Source organism: Morus notabilis, unplaced genomic scaffold (genome assembly GCF_000414095.1).
Source record: "Morus notabilis unplaced genomic scaffold, ASM41409v2 Scaffold124, whole genome shotgun sequence".
Lineage (NCBI taxonomy): Eukaryota > Viridiplantae > Streptophyta > Magnoliopsida > Rosales > Moraceae > Morus > Morus notabilis.
In genome coordinates this window covers 769,674-790,808 of record NW_010361697.1, presented here as the reverse complement: position 1 = coordinate 790,808, position 21,135 = coordinate 769,674, and the positions used below count along the sequence as shown (strand labels likewise).

At 32.7% G+C, this 21,135-nt stretch overlaps 2 protein-coding genes across 2 annotated transcripts in view; one reads left to right on the top strand and one right to left on the bottom strand.

Annotated features, from left to right (window-relative positions):
- Window positions 1-6,895: 6,895 nt before the first annotated feature.
- LOC21405445 (pentatricopeptide repeat-containing protein At5g03800) lies at window positions 6,896-9,736 on the bottom strand. Its single transcript, XM_010100565.2, has one exon. It carries the CDS (start codon window positions 9,698-9,700, stop codon window positions 6,959-6,961), a length of 2,742 nt encoding a protein of 913 aa, XP_010098867.2. The 5' UTR covers window positions 9,701-9,736; the 3' UTR covers window positions 6,896-6,958.
- A 4,879-nt stretch (window positions 9,737-14,615) lies between these two features.
- LOC21405443 (E3 ubiquitin-protein ligase UPL7) overlaps window positions 14,616-21,135 on the top strand; it is a 9,247-nt gene continuing 2,727 nt past the window's right edge. Inside the window, exons 1-10 of the mRNA XM_010100563.2 lie at window positions 14,616-14,753; window positions 15,017-15,139; window positions 15,535-15,778; window positions 16,285-16,877; window positions 17,517-18,506; window positions 18,595-18,929; window positions 19,431-19,709; window positions 19,829-20,081; window positions 20,391-20,561; window positions 20,643-20,735. Coding sequence (XP_010098865.1) covers window positions 14,730-14,753; window positions 15,017-15,139; window positions 15,535-15,778; window positions 16,285-16,877; window positions 17,517-18,506; window positions 18,595-18,929; window positions 19,431-19,709; window positions 19,829-20,081; window positions 20,391-20,561; window positions 20,643-20,735 — 3,105 coding nt within the window. The 5' untranslated portion in view covers window positions 14,616-14,729. The remainder of the gene's footprint in view (window positions 14,754-15,016; window positions 15,140-15,534; window positions 15,779-16,284; window positions 16,878-17,516; window positions 18,507-18,594; window positions 18,930-19,430; window positions 19,710-19,828; window positions 20,082-20,390; window positions 20,562-20,642; window positions 20,736-21,135) is intronic.

The window sequence follows — 21,135 nt, the reverse complement described above, 5'->3', positions numbered from 1 at the left end:
TTCAATTTACGTGTATTTTTTATAAAAAAAATACTATAATAAATTTTGAATCATGATTTAAATCATAGTATGAATCTCCTTATTAAACTGTCTCCTACGTCTTAATTTAAATTAAAATGAGGTTAAAAGTTTCACCTGCAATACTGCTTTCTAATGCAGCTCTGTTGATTTCATTCCAACTTTGAATTTGGGTAAGTGAGTTCTTGCTTTTTCTTTATTTAATATTTATTGTCTTTTAGAGTGGTATAACGTTACAGTATACTGACTTAATCCACTTACAAATGACACGTGCACGAATGCAAACTGTTTTTCACTGTTATATTAGTTCATATACAAATGACACGTGAACTTTCAGTTTATAAAATTATGATTTAAAATTATTTTTAATTTATATGTATTTTTTATAAGAAAAAATATTATAACAAATCACGAATTATGATTTAAACTATGACACGAATCTACTAACTAAACGCACATTAAACTTCCAATATTATTCTCTTGCTCTTCTTCTTCTTCCTTTTCCATTGAACAAATAATTAAAAAAAAATTAAGTTCATGAATCTTTAATAAGAAAAATGCTTAGGATACCACCATTACATCAGTCTCAATTATAGATTCTATATTACAGAGGGTCCAACTTCTATTAATAGAGGTCTACCATTAACGTGCCTTATAGTCTTTTTTAAAAAAAATTAGTGGCGTTTATTTTACGATTTAGTTTGTAATTTTTACCTTGTTGTTACCTTTTCTTTTTTTTTTTTTTTGGTTATTTTTATATGTCCGGACGCTAGACATTTTTATTCTTATAATGAGATGTCATAAACTTGATAAACGACACTATTCCCTAACAAATCAAAAGCCGAAAAGAAAAGAAAAATGAATGGTGTGTTTGAAATTTATTTTAAAATGATTTTATTTTTTATATGAAAATAAAAATGAAAATATTTTTAATTTCAGACAGAAATTATTTTTAAAAATGCATTTTGTAGTTTTATCAAGAGATTATTTTCAGTGTAAAAAACCCATTAATGTCTCTTTTTCTCTCTCTCTCTAGTCGAGAGAGGAGAAAATAAAAATAAAAAATAAAAAATAAATAAAAATTATTTTTTATTTTTCTCATTTTATACTAAATTAAAAAAGTATTTTTATTTTTATTTTTTATTTTTATTGTGCCAAATACTGTTTTGATATCATTTTTATTTTTTTTTCTCAAAAAAAAGTAAAAAATAAAACGGAAATAATTTCAAACATGACCGAAATAATCGCTTCAATTAGATTTTTTTTTTCTTTATAATGTGAGCTAATAAAAGTTTCTTCGTGACAGTTGCCTTTTTTTTTTTTGGGCTGATTTATATACTTTTCTGTCTGGCCACGGCATCCCAAGTAAACTGAAAAGAAAAGATACGTGTTGCTTCTTCCAATTTATTTATGATGCAACGAATGAAAGCATAAATCACACACACACAATTATATGATATATGATGTGACGATTCCGAAAAGAAAAAAAAAAAAAACGAGGATCACATGCGTTGCGACTCACAGAGAGAAACCGATCAATGTGATCCTTCAATACGTCACATGCAGAGGCTGAGGGAGGTGAGGCCCCGGGACCTATACCCTTCATTTTTATGGTCCGTTTAATTTATTGATTTAAGTTTTTAATTTGAGTTGAGATGTAATTTTATGTGAGAGTTTTTTTACTGTAATAAAAAAGTTAGATGTGACTGTTTATGAGAGTTTTTTATTGTAACAAAACTCAAATTCTAAACTCGAATCGGTGAAATGAACGGATTAAACTAATTTTTAACTGATTTTTAGTTTTTACACTTTATCTCATAATTTTTAAATTTTTTTTTCATATATGTTCTCCTTCATTAATAAAAATTTCAAAATATCTCAACCAAAATATATTCAAATTATTATTTTTTTTACTTTTTGCTTTTTTTTGATTGATTGTTTGTTTTTTTTCTTATTAAATCTTATACTCTGAAATGTACCTAATTGAATACTTTACTTTAATTAAAATTTTTAGACCCTGTTCATTTCACCGATTCGAGTTTAGAATTCGAATTTTGCTACAGTAAAAAGCTCTGAGAAACAGTCACATCTAACTTTTTTACTACAGTAAAAAGCTCTCATATAAAATCACGTCTCAATTCAAATTAAAAACTCGAATCAACGAATTAAACAGTTTTTTCGTACAACCTTTATTGTATCAAAAGTAAGTCTCGCTAAAAAAAATTAATAGGGTTATTAAATTATATTTCTTAAATGTGTCCCTAATTAAGCTTTTTTTTTCCCCAAATAACTCCTCAGTTACTATTTGCTCATAAACAGTTTTCTCCTAATTTGATTTTGTTGAGGTAGTAAACACTTCTTTTAAAACTTACCCTTTCATCTTTAAAATTTTATTTAAAAATTTAATAAACTGATCAATATGCACATACATTTATTTTTAACTTGTTAATAGTATTAGAAATTAATATTATTTGTGTTTTTAACAATTTTTAGTTTACGCTTCTATAACAAAATCCTAACTCCACTATTACATGCAGATATACGCGTTGATACATAAAATACAAAAGAATACAAATACACAAAGGAGGCTTCCAACTTGGACGGATATATATTATTTTCAAAATCTACTCTCACTTTTCTTTTCTTTTCTTTTATTTTTTTATTTTTTTTTATTTTTATTTTTTGCTGAATACTTAAATTACGCTCGTGTTTGCCACCTCTCAGTTACTCCATCAACGGGTGTCGGACGCCATCAAGGGTTCGTTGTTGGGATAAAATCAATTTAGTATTATATATTATAACAAAATATTGAGTTGGTATCTTGTATTTTTTATAATATTAAAATAATACTCTTAAATTTTAGAAAATATTTTTTCGGTACTCTGAGTCTTTTTTTGGGATATAGAATGACGATTTTACCCTCATTAATATTATCTCAATTTTTGACTTGAAATTCAATTTCATTTTTTTCATTAATGTTTAAAATTGTTTTTATCATTAATTACTTAAAAACTAAAATTTAAAAGGAAAAACTAAAAAGATTACTTAAGCCTTTGCATCTTTTCAAATTTTATATCCAGATCTCATATCACAAATGCTGAAAAATCTCATTTTCAAACTTGGAATTTGAGTTTCCAGAGAACTTTCATATTCAAATCTGGGTTCTCTGGAAACTCAAATTCCAAATTTAAAAATGAGACATTTCAGCATTTGTGATCTGAGATCTGGATATAAAATTTGAAAAGACGCAGAGGTTTACGTTTTCTTTTTAGTTTTTTCTTTTAAGTTTTAGTTTTTAACTAATTAATGATAAAGACAGTTTTAAAGTAATTAATGAAAAAAAATGAAATTGAATTTCAGGTTATAATATTAAGAAAATATTAATGAGGATAAAATCGTCATTTTACGTCCCAAAAAAGAGGCTTAGGGTATTGAAAAAATGTTTTTTAAAATTGGAGGGTATCATTTTAATATTATAAAAAATACGGAGTACTAACTTAAAATTTTGTTATAATACATAATACCAAATTGATTTTATCCCTTTTTTATTTGTAAATGTTTACCCCTCCCCGCACTTACGCACACATACGACACATACATACATATATACATGTATGTATACATATATTAAAGAAATATATATATTTCTTTTTTTTCCTTACACCACGTAAAAATAAAAAGAGCAATATGAAAGTTATTTTAGGTAACGACAAGACTAGAAAATTATTATAATAATGAAGCATTTAAACATCTTAAGTGTTTTTCTTATAACGTATTATTGTTATTTTGAAACAAATATCAAGTTCACCATTAACTTCCAGTTCCACCCCCAACAGTATAAAACGGTTCTTACGCGTTGGCTTTATATATATATATATATACACACACACACACACACACACACACATATGTGTGTAAATGTGTATTGAACAAAGGCACATGAATCATGCATATATATTGAAATACCACCGTTTAAAGTACCGCGGTGAGAAATTGGGAATATGGATGAGGTGGAAAACCTCATCATCTCTGGCGTGACATGAACGTGAAATGACCAAAAAGGGGTCACCGCAAATAAACAAGCTTATGTACCCGTTTGGCATTTTTTTTTTAAGAAGTTACGGCATTGAGTGTTTGGCAAAACCTGTTTTTATCTAACAGTTTTTAAAAATTACTGTCCCACAGCAGAATTTGAGAAGTAGGTCAACGATTGTTTTTCTAAAGCAGCTTGCCAGCTCCTGCTATTATTGTCTAAATTTACTAAAATGATCCTAATAATAAAACTTAATTCTCAATCAACTCATTGTATTTGTTCCAAATTAAATTAAAGAATATATTTTATTTTAAATGTTTATTTAAAAATTAAAAATCTTTAAATAAATATCTTATGCTAAATTTTAATAATATATTTATTATTATAATGTTGCAAGTTTGAAAAATAATTTATTTCCAATTCTTTATATTATTTAATTTCTTTATAGATATATAATTTATCTACTTGATAAAACTAACTTATTTTTAGAGATATTTTAATTAATAAAATGGAAATTATATTTTTTTTTAGGATTGTGGTGTATAAATATTATGAATATTCACTATAAAAATAGATATAAAACTAATTATAAGTATCTGTGTTAAAGTATGTATATTTTAGTCATTATACATCTTTACAGTAATTTTGTACATAATTTACCAAACAATAAATTTTTGTTTTTAGTATTTACAACAAATTTAGAAAAAAATTTACTAAACACCTACATATTTCTAGTCACCGCAACTTCTTACTAACAGTATAATAATAAAAAAATTTAACAATACAGCCAAACTAGCCCTACATATGCCATACTATTGGAAAAGAATCATATGCGTCATATGGTGACTCAACTCCTTTAAGCTTCAAATAGGGGTCGCCCCTAAATGCAACTCAAGTATTTGGAATGTCATATTCTAGGGTTTATTTTATTTATTTTTTTTGCTTCTTCGTTTTTTACACTTTTATTTACTTATGCTGTTGATGTCCATTAAATTATATAATGCAGCAAAAGAAATATTTCTTAACTTAAAAAAAAAAAAAAAACTTTCAATTGCCTATATATGAACCAGTACGTATGCTATACATATATATACATATGTATGTATGTACGTATATCTGTATTGTGTTGATTATCTTAATTAATCCGTCCATTATTGAGGCTTGAATCATTAATTATCTAGCTAGTCAATTTTCTTAAATATCTATCACGAGAACGATGTATACCTACTTTATTTATTTATTTTAAGAGAAAAGTCCAAGAGGAGAGAATTGATCAAAGAATATAAATATGGGAACAAAAAGGACATATATAACAAAAACAGCCAAAAAAAAAACCCGTCAACCAATCTAAGCAACCTCCTGCAGAGACAAACCAATAGTCTAAGAATCTAAGAAATAAACCAGTTTAATTATAACCAGTTTATATATAATTCTAGCAAAAAAAAAAAAAACCCCAGTTAATATATAAGATTCCAATGCAACGCTTTTATGTCGAAGTAAAAGTTTTTGATTATTAAGAAAGTATTATTTCCTAATTTTGAATATTTTTAATGGAGTTTCGTGTTAATATGCCAATGCTACAATCTGCTATTTCGGCACAAAAATTATTCTGTAGTGCGGTTTTCTTTCTGTTATATTTGGCATATGTCGTTGTTAGAAGTAAGTTTCGTTTCTTTTATTGTCGGCTTGTGCACTCTAGAATTTTTCTTACTTGATTAAGTTGTCGTTTCTAAGTAAATGTCGCTTTCAACACGTAGACGTTTTTCTGTTGGAATACGTTGTCGTTTCTATGAGATTTTAAATATGTTGTCGTAAGTTACACATGTCATCTTTTTTTAAGATTATGTCGTTTTAAAGAAATGTTGATTAGATGCGTCATTTAACTATATTGCCATTTTCTGCATCGATGTCGTTTCCTTGCCGGAATACATTGTCGTTTTCACATTTATAACATGTCGTCTTGAGACTGCTGATTCCTTTTCTGATCTCGTCCTTTGTGCAGCTGAAGTCTTTTGCAATGTAATTGGTTGTCGTTTATAAGATATTTCAGATATGCTTTCGTTTATAACACATGTTTCATTGTTTCTCTTGGAGTAATTGTCGTTTATCCTAGATGATGGGTATTGTCGTCTCCGTTACTGATGTCATCTTAAGCGGTTACCCTGTTATTTTCTCAAAATCGTGTCGTTTACAAAAGATGTTATCCATTTTCCTATCTCAGAAATGCCGTTTCAAAGAGTTGTCGTCGTTTAAACTTATGTTATCGTTTTGAAATGCTATTGCCGTTTGGAGACATTGTCGTTTATGGAATAATCTGTTTTCCCGTCGCTTGGAATAACGACAATGTTTCTTTTCAATAAATAAATAAATAAGTAACGACAATGTTTTTAATTTGGAGACGAATCCGTATATTAACTTCTTTGGGTTTTTAACACATTTACTCCCCAAAATTTGGAGTTTTTGCTAACTTACCCCCAAGCCTTTAATTTTAACACTCCCCACAATTTGTAAAATCGTCATAAGCGATCCCATTTTACCAACTGCCTTTATTTTAAACAAACGAACGATAAAACCAATAACCACATCACGTGAGGACAGAAGAGCACATCTACGACCAAAAATTCTCAAATCTCAATTCAATTATTAGCACAAATATCACTTAAATCTCTTGATTAACCTTAATTCGACCCAAAAAACAAAAATACGACACATTGCAGCGACTTAGTGAATCAGTAGAATTCGGACAAACGTACTGAAAATCTAACTTTTTTTTTTTCATAAGCAGTTTTACGTAGCAGTTGAAGAGCTTTTGTAAATAAATACTTGTGATTTTATATTCCTTCTTTGAAAATTACAGTTTAGATACAAATGTTACAATGGTTCTAGAATGCACAGAAGACCTGACTATCACCAGTAATCTTTGCATGAGCACTGTCCACTTGAAAAGCAGTGAAAACCAGAAGTGTCCCTAAGAAATATATCTCTCCTAGTCACAATTGAGACGTACTTAAAAAATGTATGGCAGTCCCCACACAATGCAATATTCTTAACTATTCTAACAGGTTTTCCTGGCTTGGCCGTTAGAACTCCGTAGGTCGCCGCAAGTTTTGCGCTGTGATAGAACAAGAAATTCTTCTTCTGCTGCTCCTCTACTTCATGAAGAACAAAGCTTGTGTCCGGCACATAACCGGCTTTCAGGCATTCTAAGATGAGAATTTCTAGTGCACTGTATATGTCTTTTGCTTGGGGATGGGACTTGTCCCTTGCATAGAATGCATGGATCTTGTTCTCATGAACAATCCAACTCTGACCCGGGTGCTTTTTGAACCCCTTTTCTCTCATATCCTCTCTCACTGTTTCGGCGCAATGCCATCTCCCAGAGGCAGAATACAGATTTGAAACAAGTATGTAGCTAGAAAGATCTTTTGGCTGCATTGCAAGTATGCGCTTCGCAACCCTTTTTCCAATAGCTGTGTTCAAACGGATTCTACTGCTGTCGAGCAAAGCTCGCAAAACTGAAGCCTCTGGCTCAAATGGAAGCTTATAAACCATTTCCTCTGCTTCTTCCAATAGACCCCAATAACCCAAAACTCCAACAAACGAGGCCAAATGCTCTGACGTCGGCTCAATACCGTAATCCAAATCCAATGAGTAATAAAAGCTACGGCAATCCTTAACTAAGTTGAAGTTAGTGTGTCTATAAGCTGAAATGACCAAAGTAAAGGTGACATTGTCCGGTTTTATGCCTGCATTCTTCATTTCTGACCACACGGCTAAGGCTTTATCACCCTGTCTGTGGAGAAGATGCCCAGCAATTAGACCATTCCACGAAACTACATCGCGTGCAGCCAATGAATCGAATACGTTAACAGCATCCTCCATGTTCCAACACTTGGCATACATGCTAACCATAGCATTTCCTACCCCTAAATCACTTGAAAAGCCAGATTTAAGAGCATAACAGTGGATTTGCTTTCCCATTTCGTGGAAAGCTAGACTTCCGCAAATACCAAGCACTGAAGTTAAGGCGACTTCGTCCAAAACCATCGTTCCTTCCAATTGACTCATGACGAAAAGATAAACCGCATCCTCCAGTCGCCCATTTCTAGCATACCCGCATATCATCGACGTCAATACTACAGAAACATCCCAATCAATTGGCCACTGAAGAAACAACTTCTCCGCATCTGGCATCCTACCACACCTTGTACACATATCAAGCAATGCTGATTCTATACACGAATTTGACCCACAACCAGACTTAAGAACGAACCCATGAATCTGCTCACTAACTTTCTTATCCCCAAGCAAGCCACAAGCATTAACAGCACTAGTCAACGTGAAATCCGACAACTCCATACGCCCCCTTACCACACCTACAAACAATTCCAATGCCCTCAAACCTTCGCCATTCTTACAAAATCCAGCCAAAAGGGCATTACAGGAAATTGAATTCCTCTCTGACATTTTCGCAAATGCCTCCAAAGCCGAATCAACCAACCCGAATTCCATGTACGCCGTAATCATCTCAGTCCATGTTATCACATCTCTAACTGGCATTTTCAAAAACAAAGCCTTCACATCCTCTACACCCCCACACTTAGTATAGAACCCAATGAGTGAATTGCCAACACTTAAATTACTTTCCAATCCACATTTTAGAGCATGAGCATGAACTTCTTTGCCTTGTGCCAAAGCATTACAGCCTGCACAGGCAGTCAATAGAGTCGAAACCGTAAAGAAATCAACTCGAAATCCATCACTTCTCTGCATCTCACAAAACAACTCCAAGGCTTCACCATACAATCCCATCTTCACAGCACTGGAAATAGCAGAGTTCCAAGACGCAAGATCTCTCTGCGGCATTTCGTCGAACATCTTGAGTGCAAAATCCAGACACCCACATTTCCCATACACTCCCAACAGAGCATTCCCAACGAAGACGCAATCCAAAAATCCCAACTTGATGACCAAGGCATGAACTTGACTACCAAATTCCAACTCCAGAACCCTAATACAAGCTGTCAAAATCGCGACGAAGCCGTACTCATTAGGCTCAATCCCAAGCCTCCTCATCCGAAAGAAAAGCTCCACGGCTTCGTCTTCACGACCGGACTTGGAAAATCCAGAAATCATAGCAGTGTAAGACACCAAATCAGGGGAAGCCATGGCCATGAAAACCTCGTACGCTTCGGAGACGAAACCGAGCTTGAGATAAGCTGAAATGAGAGAGTTTCCCAAGTAAACATCTTCTCCGAGCTTAACGACAGAAGCATGAACCGCCTTGGCGAGCTCGACATCGTTGTAACGAACCGAAAGCTGCAGCAAATGTAGCAAACCGTCGACGTCGAATTCCACGAAATTGGATAAAGATGAGCAATTCTCGAACAACTCCGAATCGAAAAGTGGTTTTTGTTGTTGTTGCTGTTGTCGTTGTTGTTTGATGCTAAACGGTTCCAAACATGCGAGGGATTGGGTTTGAGAGGCTGAGAAGAAGACATGGTTGTGGCTATGGCGAGGTCTGTGCTTTAATGGAGAGAGCGAGAAACTTGAGAGAGAAGAAGAACAAGAAGAAGAAGACGAAGACGAAGGAGTCGATAATGGAAGAGGAAGAGGAGACGACGGTGAGAGAATCGTAGCCATTAACATCCATACGTGCAAAGCTTCTTTCTTCTCATAAAAAAAAAAAACCCCAGCGTTTTGTATTTTGTTTTCAATTACGAAATTATTAGAATTATAAGTGATTAGAGAAAAAATAAAAAATAAAAAATAAAGAGTTTAGGTTATTTTGCAGATTTATCCCTAAACTTGTATGAATTTAACAACTTGCTTTTAAAACTTTTCAGCTTTGATAATTTATCCCTCCAACTTCTAAAACAGTTGCACTTTGCTTTATTTTATCAAATTTTCTCTATTTTTGTTAGATTTAAGGAATTGAGAGTCCGAGAAAGAAGAGATTTGTATTATGATTTCGATAAAGAGTGACTAGAAGAAAATTAAACAGTTTAGGAATTTTACATATTTGCCTCATGAATTTATAAAGGTTTAACAACTTGCCTCTTAAACTTTCAATTTTAAGAATTTATCCTTCCGACCTGTAAAATAGTTACAATTTGTTTCATTTTATCAAATCTTCTCTAGTTTTTAATCATATTTAAGGGATAGAAAATTGATTGAAGAGATTTGTATTATGATTTAAATTATGATATTAAATTTTTTTATCAAATTTGTATTTTCATCACCAATTTAACACAATCATCATCAAAATTTAAAATTGGACAAGTTGCAACAGTTTTTATAAGTTTGGGGCAAATTGTTAAAATTTAAATTTTAAGAAGTAAGTTGTCAAAAGTTAAGTGTGCAAATGACAAATGACCCCACATTTTATTAAAATAAGAAGGGTAATTTGTACCACTAGTCTTTTTAACTTTTTTAGTAGGTGACACTTTAGTCATTTTTCTTCTAATTTTCAAAAAATAACGCCTCAATTATTAAAATGTTGGCAATTAAGCCATTTCCGTTAGATTTTGTTAAATTTTTAACAGATTCTTACACATAATCTATTATGTGACCTTTGTTTTAGTGAAAATACTAAAATACCCTCAACCCTAACAAAGCTCAAACTCTTAGGGGTTGTTCTTTTGGAATGTAACTTGAGTATAGTTTTTGAGTTGAATTGGAGTTATAACTTGAGTTGAAGTTGTAACTTGAATAAAGTTGAGTAAAGTTAAAACTTAAAAGAACATAAATTTAAATAAAATTGGAATTCGAGTTGTCTTTTTTTGAGTTTTTTAGACAAAAGAATATGCCCTTAATTTTTTTTTTAAGAAAAAAAGAACCCGCAGGCTTTGATATTTGCAGGAGACAAACTAAAAAATTAAATTTTGTTTAGTTTATTTTCCCATTGTAGGAAAAAGAAAAAAATCTTCTCTAACCTTATTATCTCTTCAGATGGAATAACTCCAATTTCTCAAGAAATTACTTTTTTTTTCTCTCAATCTATCAAAAATTCAAACCCATAATCATCAAGCGAAAACAAGAACGCATACATTTTTTTTTGAAAGGACACAATCCGAAATTAACAAACATTACTTAAGCATTTAACAAACATAAACTATAAATCACTCAAAAAAAAAAACTTGACAATCTGGTTAATGCATGACTGTCAAACATCACACAAAAAAATTTTCTTCATCAAGAGAAAACAACTTGACCAAACGATGGAAAACTAAAAAAGAAAGTACACAAGAACAATGTCTTGACATTTTTTTCTTTTTTTTCCTTTCATTTTTTTTTAAAATTTTCCTTAACATTGTTGATCACCAAACAAGATGTAACAATGGAGAAGAAAGCCCAAATCGACGAAAAAGAAAAGCCAACAAAACGGAGGGGAACAATGGAGCCTCAAAGCGGCGAAGATCAACAGGGGGCGTGAAGGGTTGGTGCTGGTAGCAGGGCAGATCTAGAGGTTGTTCTTTTACGAGGTGATTTAAATGATGATTTTAAGTTAAATTTAAATTATAACTTAAATTTGTGTTTAGATTTGTACATTTAAATTATAATTTATATTAAAAATCTTTTTAAATTTCTGTTTAAGTGAGTCAAAATTTAAATTTAAATTTAGATATTATTTTAATAAAAACTTAATGATAATGAAAAATTTTAATAAAATATATAGATGATGTTTTATTTTTCTTTTCGTTGAGAATGTATAAAAAAAAAATCATCTCAATCAGAATTAAAATAAAAAAATTATGACACTTTAATAATATATTTGAGTTTCAGTTTATAAACTTGAGTTAAAAGATAAATTTAAACTCAAATTTAACTTCAAGTTTAAATTCAAATTCAAACTCAAATTTTATAAAAGAATATAAAATTGAATAACATTGGGCTTGTTCTTTTAGAGTTTAACTTGAGTATAATTCTTGAGTTGAATTTGAGTTATAACTTAAATTGAACTTGTAACTTGAGTTTGTGTTTGATTGTGTACATTTGAGTTATGATTTGAGATAAAAATCTTTTTGAGTTTTTGTTTAAGTGAGTCAAAACTTAAATTTATATTTAGATATTATTTTAATAAAAACTTAATGCTGATGAAAAATTTTAATAGGGTATATGAGTTGAGTTTTATTCGTCTTTTCGTTGTCAACGCATAGAAAAAAAATCATCTCAATAAGAATTAAAACGAAAAAATTATAGTATTTTTAAGAATATAAAAAATACTATTAATTAATTTGAGTCTGAGTTTTTAAATTCGAGTTGAAGAGAAAACTTGAACTCAAGTTTTAAACTTAAACTCGAGTTTAACTTATAAGAACATGAACTCAAATAAAATTGTAACTCGAGTTACATTTTTTTAAGTTTTTCACTCAAAAAAAATAAACCCATTGTAACTCAAATTTAAATTTTTTTCTAAATTTTATTATAAAAGAAAAACCTCCTAATTTCGGATTCATTTGGCACGGTGGAGGTTTCCTCGCAAGGGAACTGCTTCGGGGTGAGGTCTTCATCGGCAACGAAGAAGAAAACCAGATTTAGTTGATCGGCGAAAGGGTGGGTCGGCTCCTTTTCCTGTTCTTTTTCTTGGTATTGGAGGCCTGTAGGCCTAGGAATCTCCCGATCCATTCTGCACCACCTTCGGAACAGCCCCATCTTCTCCCGCGGTCAAAGTCAAACACCACACCCTCACCCTCACCTTGCATCTGTTCTTCATTTTCTCTCTCTATTCGGGAGATCTCTTTAGCTTTTTTAAATATGTTTTCTTTTCTTTGTTTTTATTCTTAATTAATGAGGTCTGCTAGTTGTTTTCGGTGAGTTTTTTATTTTTATTTTTAAGAAGTTATATATTATTAGCTATTTTACCGAACTACCTTTTAATAGTTTGAATCTACACATTTAAGTTATGATTTAAATTAAAATTTTTTTTAAATTTGTGTTTAAGTGGGTTAAAATTAAAATTAAAATTAAAATAGTATTTGATAAAAATAAAACAGTAATGAAAAATTTTAATAAAGTATATATGTGTGATTTTATTCGTCTTTTCGTTATTAATGCATAAAAAAATCATTTCAGTCAGAATTAAAATGAAAAAATTATGATATTTTTAAGAATAGAAAAAATATTATTCATTAACTTGAGTTTGAGTTTATAAACACGAGTTGAAAGGGAAACTTGAACTCGAGTTTAGCCTCAAATTCAAGTTTAAACTCAAATTTTATAAAAAGAACATGAACTTAAGGGGTTGTTCTTTTACATTTTTGAGTTAAGTATTCTTGAGTGAAGATCTTGAATTGAGTTTGAGTTATAACTTGAGTTGAAGTTGTAACTTAAATTTGTGTTTGATTGTGTACATTTGAGTTATGGTTTGAGATAAGAATCTTTTTGAGTTTGTGTTTGAGTGAGTCAAAACTTAAATTTATATTTAGATAGTATTTTAATAAAAACTCAATGGTGATAAAAAATTTTAATAGGGTATATAAGTGTGGTTTTATTCGTCTTTTTGTTGTCAACGCATAGAAAAAAATCATTTCAATCAGAATTAAAACGAAAAAGTTATAGTATTTTTAAGAATAGAAAAAATATTGTTCATTAATTTGAGTTCGAGTTTTTGAACTCGAGATAAAGGGGAAACTTGAACTTGAATTTTAGTCTCAAACTCGAGTTCAAACTTAAAAGAATATGAACTTAAATAAAATTGTAACTTGAGTTGCCTTTTTTGAGTTTTATTAGCTGCTGAACAACCCCTTACATTTTTGAGTTAAGGTGACTTTAGTGATGATCTTGAGTTGAGTTTGAGTTATAACTTGAGTTGAAATTGTAACTTGAGGTTGTGTTTGGATGTGCATATTTGAGTTATGATTTGAATTTAGAATCTTTTTTAGTTTGTATTTGAGTGGGTCAAAACTTAAATTTATATTTAGATAATATTTTAATAAAAACTCAATGGTGATGAAAAATTTTAATAGGGTATATGGGTGGGGTTTTATTCGTCTCTTTCATTGTGAATGCATAGAAAAAAAATCATCTCAATCAGAATTCAAACGAAAAAATTATGACATTTTTAAAAATAGAAAAAAATACTGTTTATTAACTTGAGTTTGAGTTTATAACTCGAGTTAAATGATAAATTTGAACTCGAGTTTAGCCCTAAATTCGAGTTAAAACTCAGTTTTATAAAAGAATATGAACTTGAATAAAATTATAACTCGAGTTTAAAGAGTTGTTTAGTTGGGGGATTCGTATCTCGATTCGAATCATGGTTCGTGGTTCGCTACAGTGTTTTTTCTCATAAAAAATACACGTAAATTGAAAATGATTCTAATCTCATTATTTTAATCCACAAACCAAATATCTCTTAAATTTTTTTTAAGTTTCGTTAAAAAGAACAATTATTAAATAAAGTTATAATTTGAGTTTAAATTTCGCATGCTTTGTACACGATTCATTCCGTTAATGCCAACGTATTGAGAGTTGAGGGGTTGTTTTGTTAAAATTAAAAGAAGATGATCACATATTAAAGAGTTAAGAAACCAGCTTTGCAAATTACCCAAATAAGAAAAGAAAGAAATTATTTCAAGGTACGAGCAAAAGACAATAAGGTCGTTGACGTAGAAGGCAAATGAAATCGAGAGATTCCATTCCGTAGAACGATCCACTGAGTTCGTTCGATTCCGCCATGGATGAACCTCGGAAGCACCAGGTGAAAATCAATCTCCATACTTTCTCAATTCTTGGTTTTTCTTCGAGAATTCGATTTTTCAAGCTTTTTTTTTTCCTCCTTCTCAAATTTTCGAACTTTGTTCCACTTTATTTCGCTGAAGATCATTCGAATTTCCGTTTTCTTCTTCGGATTCACTGGAAATGGAAACCTAGAGATAACTTTTCTTCGTTTTCCTTGCCGATTTTGAGAAATTCGTAGCTGTTTGTGGAGTGATTTTTCTCTGGTGTGGCTGGGTTGATCAGGGGTCGCTAAGAGGAGCGAGCGCGAAGGAGATTACGAGGGGCGCTCTTCTTCAGAAGGTGTCGCAGGAGAGAGAGCTTCGCCATTATGCCAAACGAGCTTCCGCGGCTGCCATTTTCATGCAGGTCTCGAGATTTCTTTTGTCCTTACTTTACTCTACAATTTGAGTGTGAAAATTTATACTATTTGATCATCTTTCTGCTTTTGGCTTGAATCAAATTCTCTGAAAATGTATTGGACGTACCACAATGCGAGACAAGGAAATGATTTTTTTCCTCGGGTTTTGGTTGGTACTGTTTGGTCGACTAGGAAAAAGCTAGAGAAAGAAAAAAGACAATATTATGATGCTGGAAAGTAGAGCGTAATTGAAGTTTATATGAGACTTTTCTTATGTAAATTATAGAGCTGTATCTGACTTTTCATACTCTATTGTGAATTTTTCCCTCCTTGTGTTTCTAATTGGGGAGAAGTTTTTGTAAAGATGAAGTGTAAATGTAATCTGTTCTTTTGGCAATTCCAGAGAGTTTGGAGACGCTACAAAGTTACAGTAACAGTGGCTTTGCAGCTGCAAGAAGAATGGGAGAAGAACTTTGCCAATTATCGTGTTGGTTCCTTGACAGGAACCCAGATTTCCAGCACTGTCTTGAGGCCTTTTCTTTTCTTTACGACATGCTTAGCAACTCGGCATAAGAGGCTTCAAACCAGAGATCTAAATTGTATGGGGAGATGCTTTAAGATCCTCTTGGAAAGCGTGAACTCCACTGGTACCCCATTCTGCATTTTTCCAACTATTCTTTGGCTTACCCTTCCAATTTTTGTTTCTCTTGTCTTATTTTCTTTTTGATCTGGTTGAGTTAATTGGATAAAAATGCTAAGAGTTAATGGGGTTATATAGAGTCTGCTGCATAGGTTTGTCTCAGCAAGAAGGTGACGTGAATTTGCTTTTTTCATAACTGTGATAACATATAGTATCTAAAATTGGAGCTGGAATTGACATTTGTGTATAATTAGATGCTGGTTAGGGAGATCACTACCTGAGGTTCAGTCTCCTTTCTGTTAACCCACCTGAGGTTCAGTTATTCAAATTCAAAACTTTGGAGATTATTGAATCAAGGTTTTCTTTTCTTTTTCAGTTTTGTGCACTTGAAAATTTCTCTAATTGTGCTCTCAAGCAACCTATGCTGTGCTTGATTGTGGATTCTTTGTATATTTACCATCCCATTATTGCGTGGAATCCATAACCCTGTCCTCTTTATATTCTTTTGTCTAGATCAAAGAAAGAACTTTTGCTTTATGGCAATGGGTACACCTGAAGAGAGAAAAATCTGGAATTATCAGTCACGGAAGCTGATTTCTCTCTGCCTTTTCATTCTTGCCGAGTTCAATCAATTATGTGCAGGGGATCAAGAATTTGTTGCAGTTACCACCTTAGCAATGCGTCTTGCCGTTCTTTTAACTGATTCGAAAGGGTGGAAGAACATTGCTGACAGTGATGGTCAGGATGTGGATATAGTGGCCAAAGATTTAGTTCAGTTTATGGGTCTTGGTGAAAGTGGTCTTTATATATCTGTTAGAAGATACATCAACATTTTGGATGTTCCTCTGTCTTCTCAAGTAGAAAATGTGGTCCAAAAAGATGACAAGTTTTTGATTACTGCCAGTGCAATAACCTTAGCTCTTCGACCATTGCAAGTGACAAGTCTTAACGTAGATGGCCCTGGTCTATTGGATGTGCATTATGCTGCTGAGAAGTACTGTGCATCCTTACTTACGATTCCCTGGCTGGTGCAACGATTGCCCACCGTTCTTGTACGCGCTATGAAGCACAAGTCTACTCTAACACCCTGCTTACAGACTCTACTGGTAAGACTTGTTAAATTTGAACTGCATCTATGTACATTTTAACATGTAGGGTTTTTTATTTTTATTTTTTTTTATGCAACCATAATTATTTTGAAGCTTCTGAACGAAGTTGTCCCAGACATGATCAGAAATCTGAGGCATTTTCTTTTCTCAAAATGATGTGAAATTTCAACCTTAACCAGGTCCTTTGCTGCCGAGATGTTTTATCGTTTACATATGAAAAACCTGATAGTTAATATTATGTTTATTCTGTAAACTTGTGCAAATATCATCCACACATTTGAATAATTTTGAAAAGATATTATTGCTACTTTCTAGTTACCTGTGGCATTGCTCGGGTGGTCTGATTCCCAGCTTTGAGTTCTTACTTGTTTCTGTGGGTATCTAGATTCCCTATTGACTCTTATAAAAAAATAGACTCCGTATTGACACACTCTAAAATAAATTGAGAGCATATTCAGCTTTATCATGCTATTAATACCAAAATGTTTTATCTCTGTATTGGTTTTACACGATTGTAAGTTTATATCTGGTGGTCTTATGACACCTAAATACAATAAGGTCCTACTTTTCGTTGGTATGCTTAGATCTATTGTTCAATCACGTGGGGACTGATTAATTTATCGCAGGTGATGGCAGATTTTGAAGGAGAGAATATTAAATGAGATGTGGGAGATAGATCAGTTAAAAGTTCCTTTTTCTCCCAAGGTGATACCACCAGTAGGCTGGGCTCTTGCGAACGTTATATGCCTTGCAACTGGAGGTGAGAATGGAACTTTGGATTCTGGATGGCTAGACCAAGGTTTGGACTATGTGCTGTACGTCCATGTTATTATCATTCTTGCAGAAGATCTACTGGCTAGACTTGAGAGTGTTGGACATCTAAAGGAGAACAAGGAAAGCCAAAGTGATGATACAAAATTAGTTAACGATCTAACTTTTGGCGAGAGTGAGGCAACCCATGGTTCCTTTGTTACGTCATACATGGATCTCTTTAAGCCTGTTTGTCAGCAGCGATATCTCACAGATCTTTTGGCAATTATGGAGAAAGATGATCATATTCATGGGACTGAGACTTTGTCACAATACGAATTGAAGAACCATGGGAAGTTGGAGTTTATTGATATTGCATATTTTTATTCTTACCTTCTTAGAATAGTTTCGTTCTTGCATCCAACAGTTGGACCGTTGGCTGTTCTTAACATGCTATCCTTTACTCCTGGATTTCTTGTCAACCTATGGGGAGCACTGGAAAGTTCTCTTTTTTCTGGAGATGGTGCAACAGCTGAAAATCTTCACCTTTCACCAAGTAAAACTTCAAGGAATAAAAAAGATGGGCTTTTTGAGAAAAAGGGGAAACATGGTAATAAGGATGAATCTAAGTGGGTGAGTGTACTAAATAAATTTACTGGCAAATCACAGTCAGGATCTGAGAGTACCAATTTGGTTGCTGAGCAATCAAGCCCTAGCCAAACTAACAAGGGTTCTCGTGATGATTGGGATATAGAGCTTCTGAGACATGGTGCAGAGGGTATTTCAAAAGATTTGTCATGTCTGCTTCATCTTTTCTGTGCTGCCTATTCACATTTGTTGCTGATACTAGATGACATAGAGTTCTATGAAAAGCAGGTAAAGATATTTATATTTTTTCTTCAATTGATATGTATGATTTGGAGTTTTGAATTGTACTCATATGAGCATTTCATGCACAAGCTAGGTTCCATTCAGGATAGAGCAACAACGCAGAATTGCATCTGTGCTTAATACATTCGTTTATAATGGCTTGTCCAATAGTGTTGGGGAACGGAGTAGACCCCTTATGGATTCTGCTATCAGATGCTTGCATTTAATGTATGAAAGAGACTGCAGGCACCAATTTTGCCCCCCAGTTTTGTGGCTTTCCCCTGGTAGAAAGAGCCGTCCACCAATTGCTGTAGCTGCCAGAACTCACGAAGTTTTGTTAGCTAATGCAAGAATAGATGATGCTTCAGCTCTTCCCAGCATGGGTTCTGTCATAACTACTGTTCCCCACGTGTTTCCATTTGAAGAAAGGTAATGAAACTCATTTAGCTTTTCACATACACACACACACACACATACATATATATACATATATATATATATATATATATATATATCTACACATGTATGTATGACATGTACTCGAATATAAATTGTTCTCTGGAGAAATTTGCTGTCATATTATAGATATTTTGCCGTGCACAGCTCTTCACTCGTTTCACTGTGTATAAGCTTGTTTACCTGAGTTATCGGTGAATGTAATTACTACAGATGCCATCACATAAATTTGTGGGTATTATATGGGTTATGGTGTTAGCTAGAGCAGGCACACTGGAGTATGGTCAATTAGAGGGTTCGAATTTGGGTGTTTGCTGGCATTATTTATTCCAAGGACTTTTCCAAGGGGTCCACGAAGTTTTATTTACAAAGAACAAAAATTTTGTACCAACCTGCCATGAATTTGGAGGAAGTGGGGAGGAACCTTTATGTTTTGTCACACGAAAGGGTTTCTGATGTTTAATTATCTTGCAGAGTTGAGATGTTTATTGAGTTTATTGAGATGGATAAAGCATCCCGTAAAATGGCTGGTGAAGTTGATGGACCTGCTTCCCGATCAGTTGGAATAGTAGTTCGTCGGGGTCATATAGTTGAAGATGGTTTTCGACAATTAAACTCCCTAGGGCCAAAACTGAAATCATCCATCCATGTTTCATTTGTTAGCGAATCTGGCCTTCCAGAGGCTGGCCTAGATTATGGTGGACTATCGAAAGAGTTTTTAACTGATATATCAAAAGCAGCATTTTCCCCTGAGTGAGTTCTCTTTCTCTCTCCCATCTTATGGCGACTTTATACAACTTTCTTTGGCTCTGTCACATAGGTGTCTGTTGCCTAAGAAATCAGAATTTATTGTTACCTTTCTCTTTGATTAGATATGGGTTATTTATCCAAACGTCAGCCTCAGACAGACTTTTGATCCCTAATGCATCTGCAAAATATCTTGAGAATGGTATCCAGATGATTGAATTCCTTGGGAGAGTTGTTGGTAAAGCTCTATATGAAGGAATTTTGCTAGATTACTCTTTTTCTCACGTGTTTGTGCAAAAGCTGCTTGGCCGTTATAGTTTCCTTGATGAACTATCGACCCTTGATCCAGAGCTTTACAGGAATCTCATGTATGTTAAGGTAAGTATTGTCATTTTTACTGTGCAAGTTTGGAAAAGAAATTATGATACACTTTGGAAGAATATAGTTTCATTACCTTATAAAAATAAGTGGAAACAGTTGAAATATAAATGATATTCATACATCATGATCTCCTAAACACTCCTTGACTTTCAGCAAAAAAAAAAACACTCCTTGAGTGCTTGATTGATTCATCTTTTTCTTTTTTTTAATGATTATAAGCTTTATGTTAGCATTACATGGATTGAAACAAACGGTTACACGTGTTAATAAAACCTTAAAATTGTGCTATATTACTTGTTTCTGCAGCACTATGATGGGGATATCAAGGAACTCTCTCTGGATTTCACAGTGACTGAGGAATCTTTTGGTAAGCGGCATGTTATTGAGCTTAAACCTGGTGGCAAGGATATTTCTGTGACAAACGAGAACAAGATGCAATACCTTCATGCAATGGCACACTATAAATTAAATCGACAGGTCTGTGATTCATTCCTGTAGAAGTAACAAAAATGTACTTTCTTATTTGCTATATTCACCTGCTTCTTCGTTTAATTGCAGATACTGCCCTTTTCCAATGCTTTCTACAGAGGGTTAACAGATCTCATATCACCATCTTGGCTGAAATTGTTTAATGCACGTGAATTCAATCAGGTAAGATTTAGGTTGGCGTTCTATATAGATTAGCTACTATCCTTAAGTGACATATGGGTGCTTGATACACTAATGTATTGATGGATTGATACTTGGCCTTATGTTGCTTCTTGTTCAAACGTACGTCATATCCTCAGGCGAACTGTGACGGTCATGCCCATTGTGGAAATTTAAAACAACGATCTTGCTTTCAAATATTCGGGTTTTCTTTCGTTTTAGCTCAGGTGCTATGCTAAGTAGTTGACAATTCACATAATTATAGTTGGATTTTAGGAGGATTCATCGAGGAATATCTAAAGTTCTATATAAACTCTTGCACTTAGTTTTAGCGACAAAGCACTTACTTTTATTGACAAATAATAGCTAAAGATATATTGAAATCCTGCGTTCTACGAGCGGG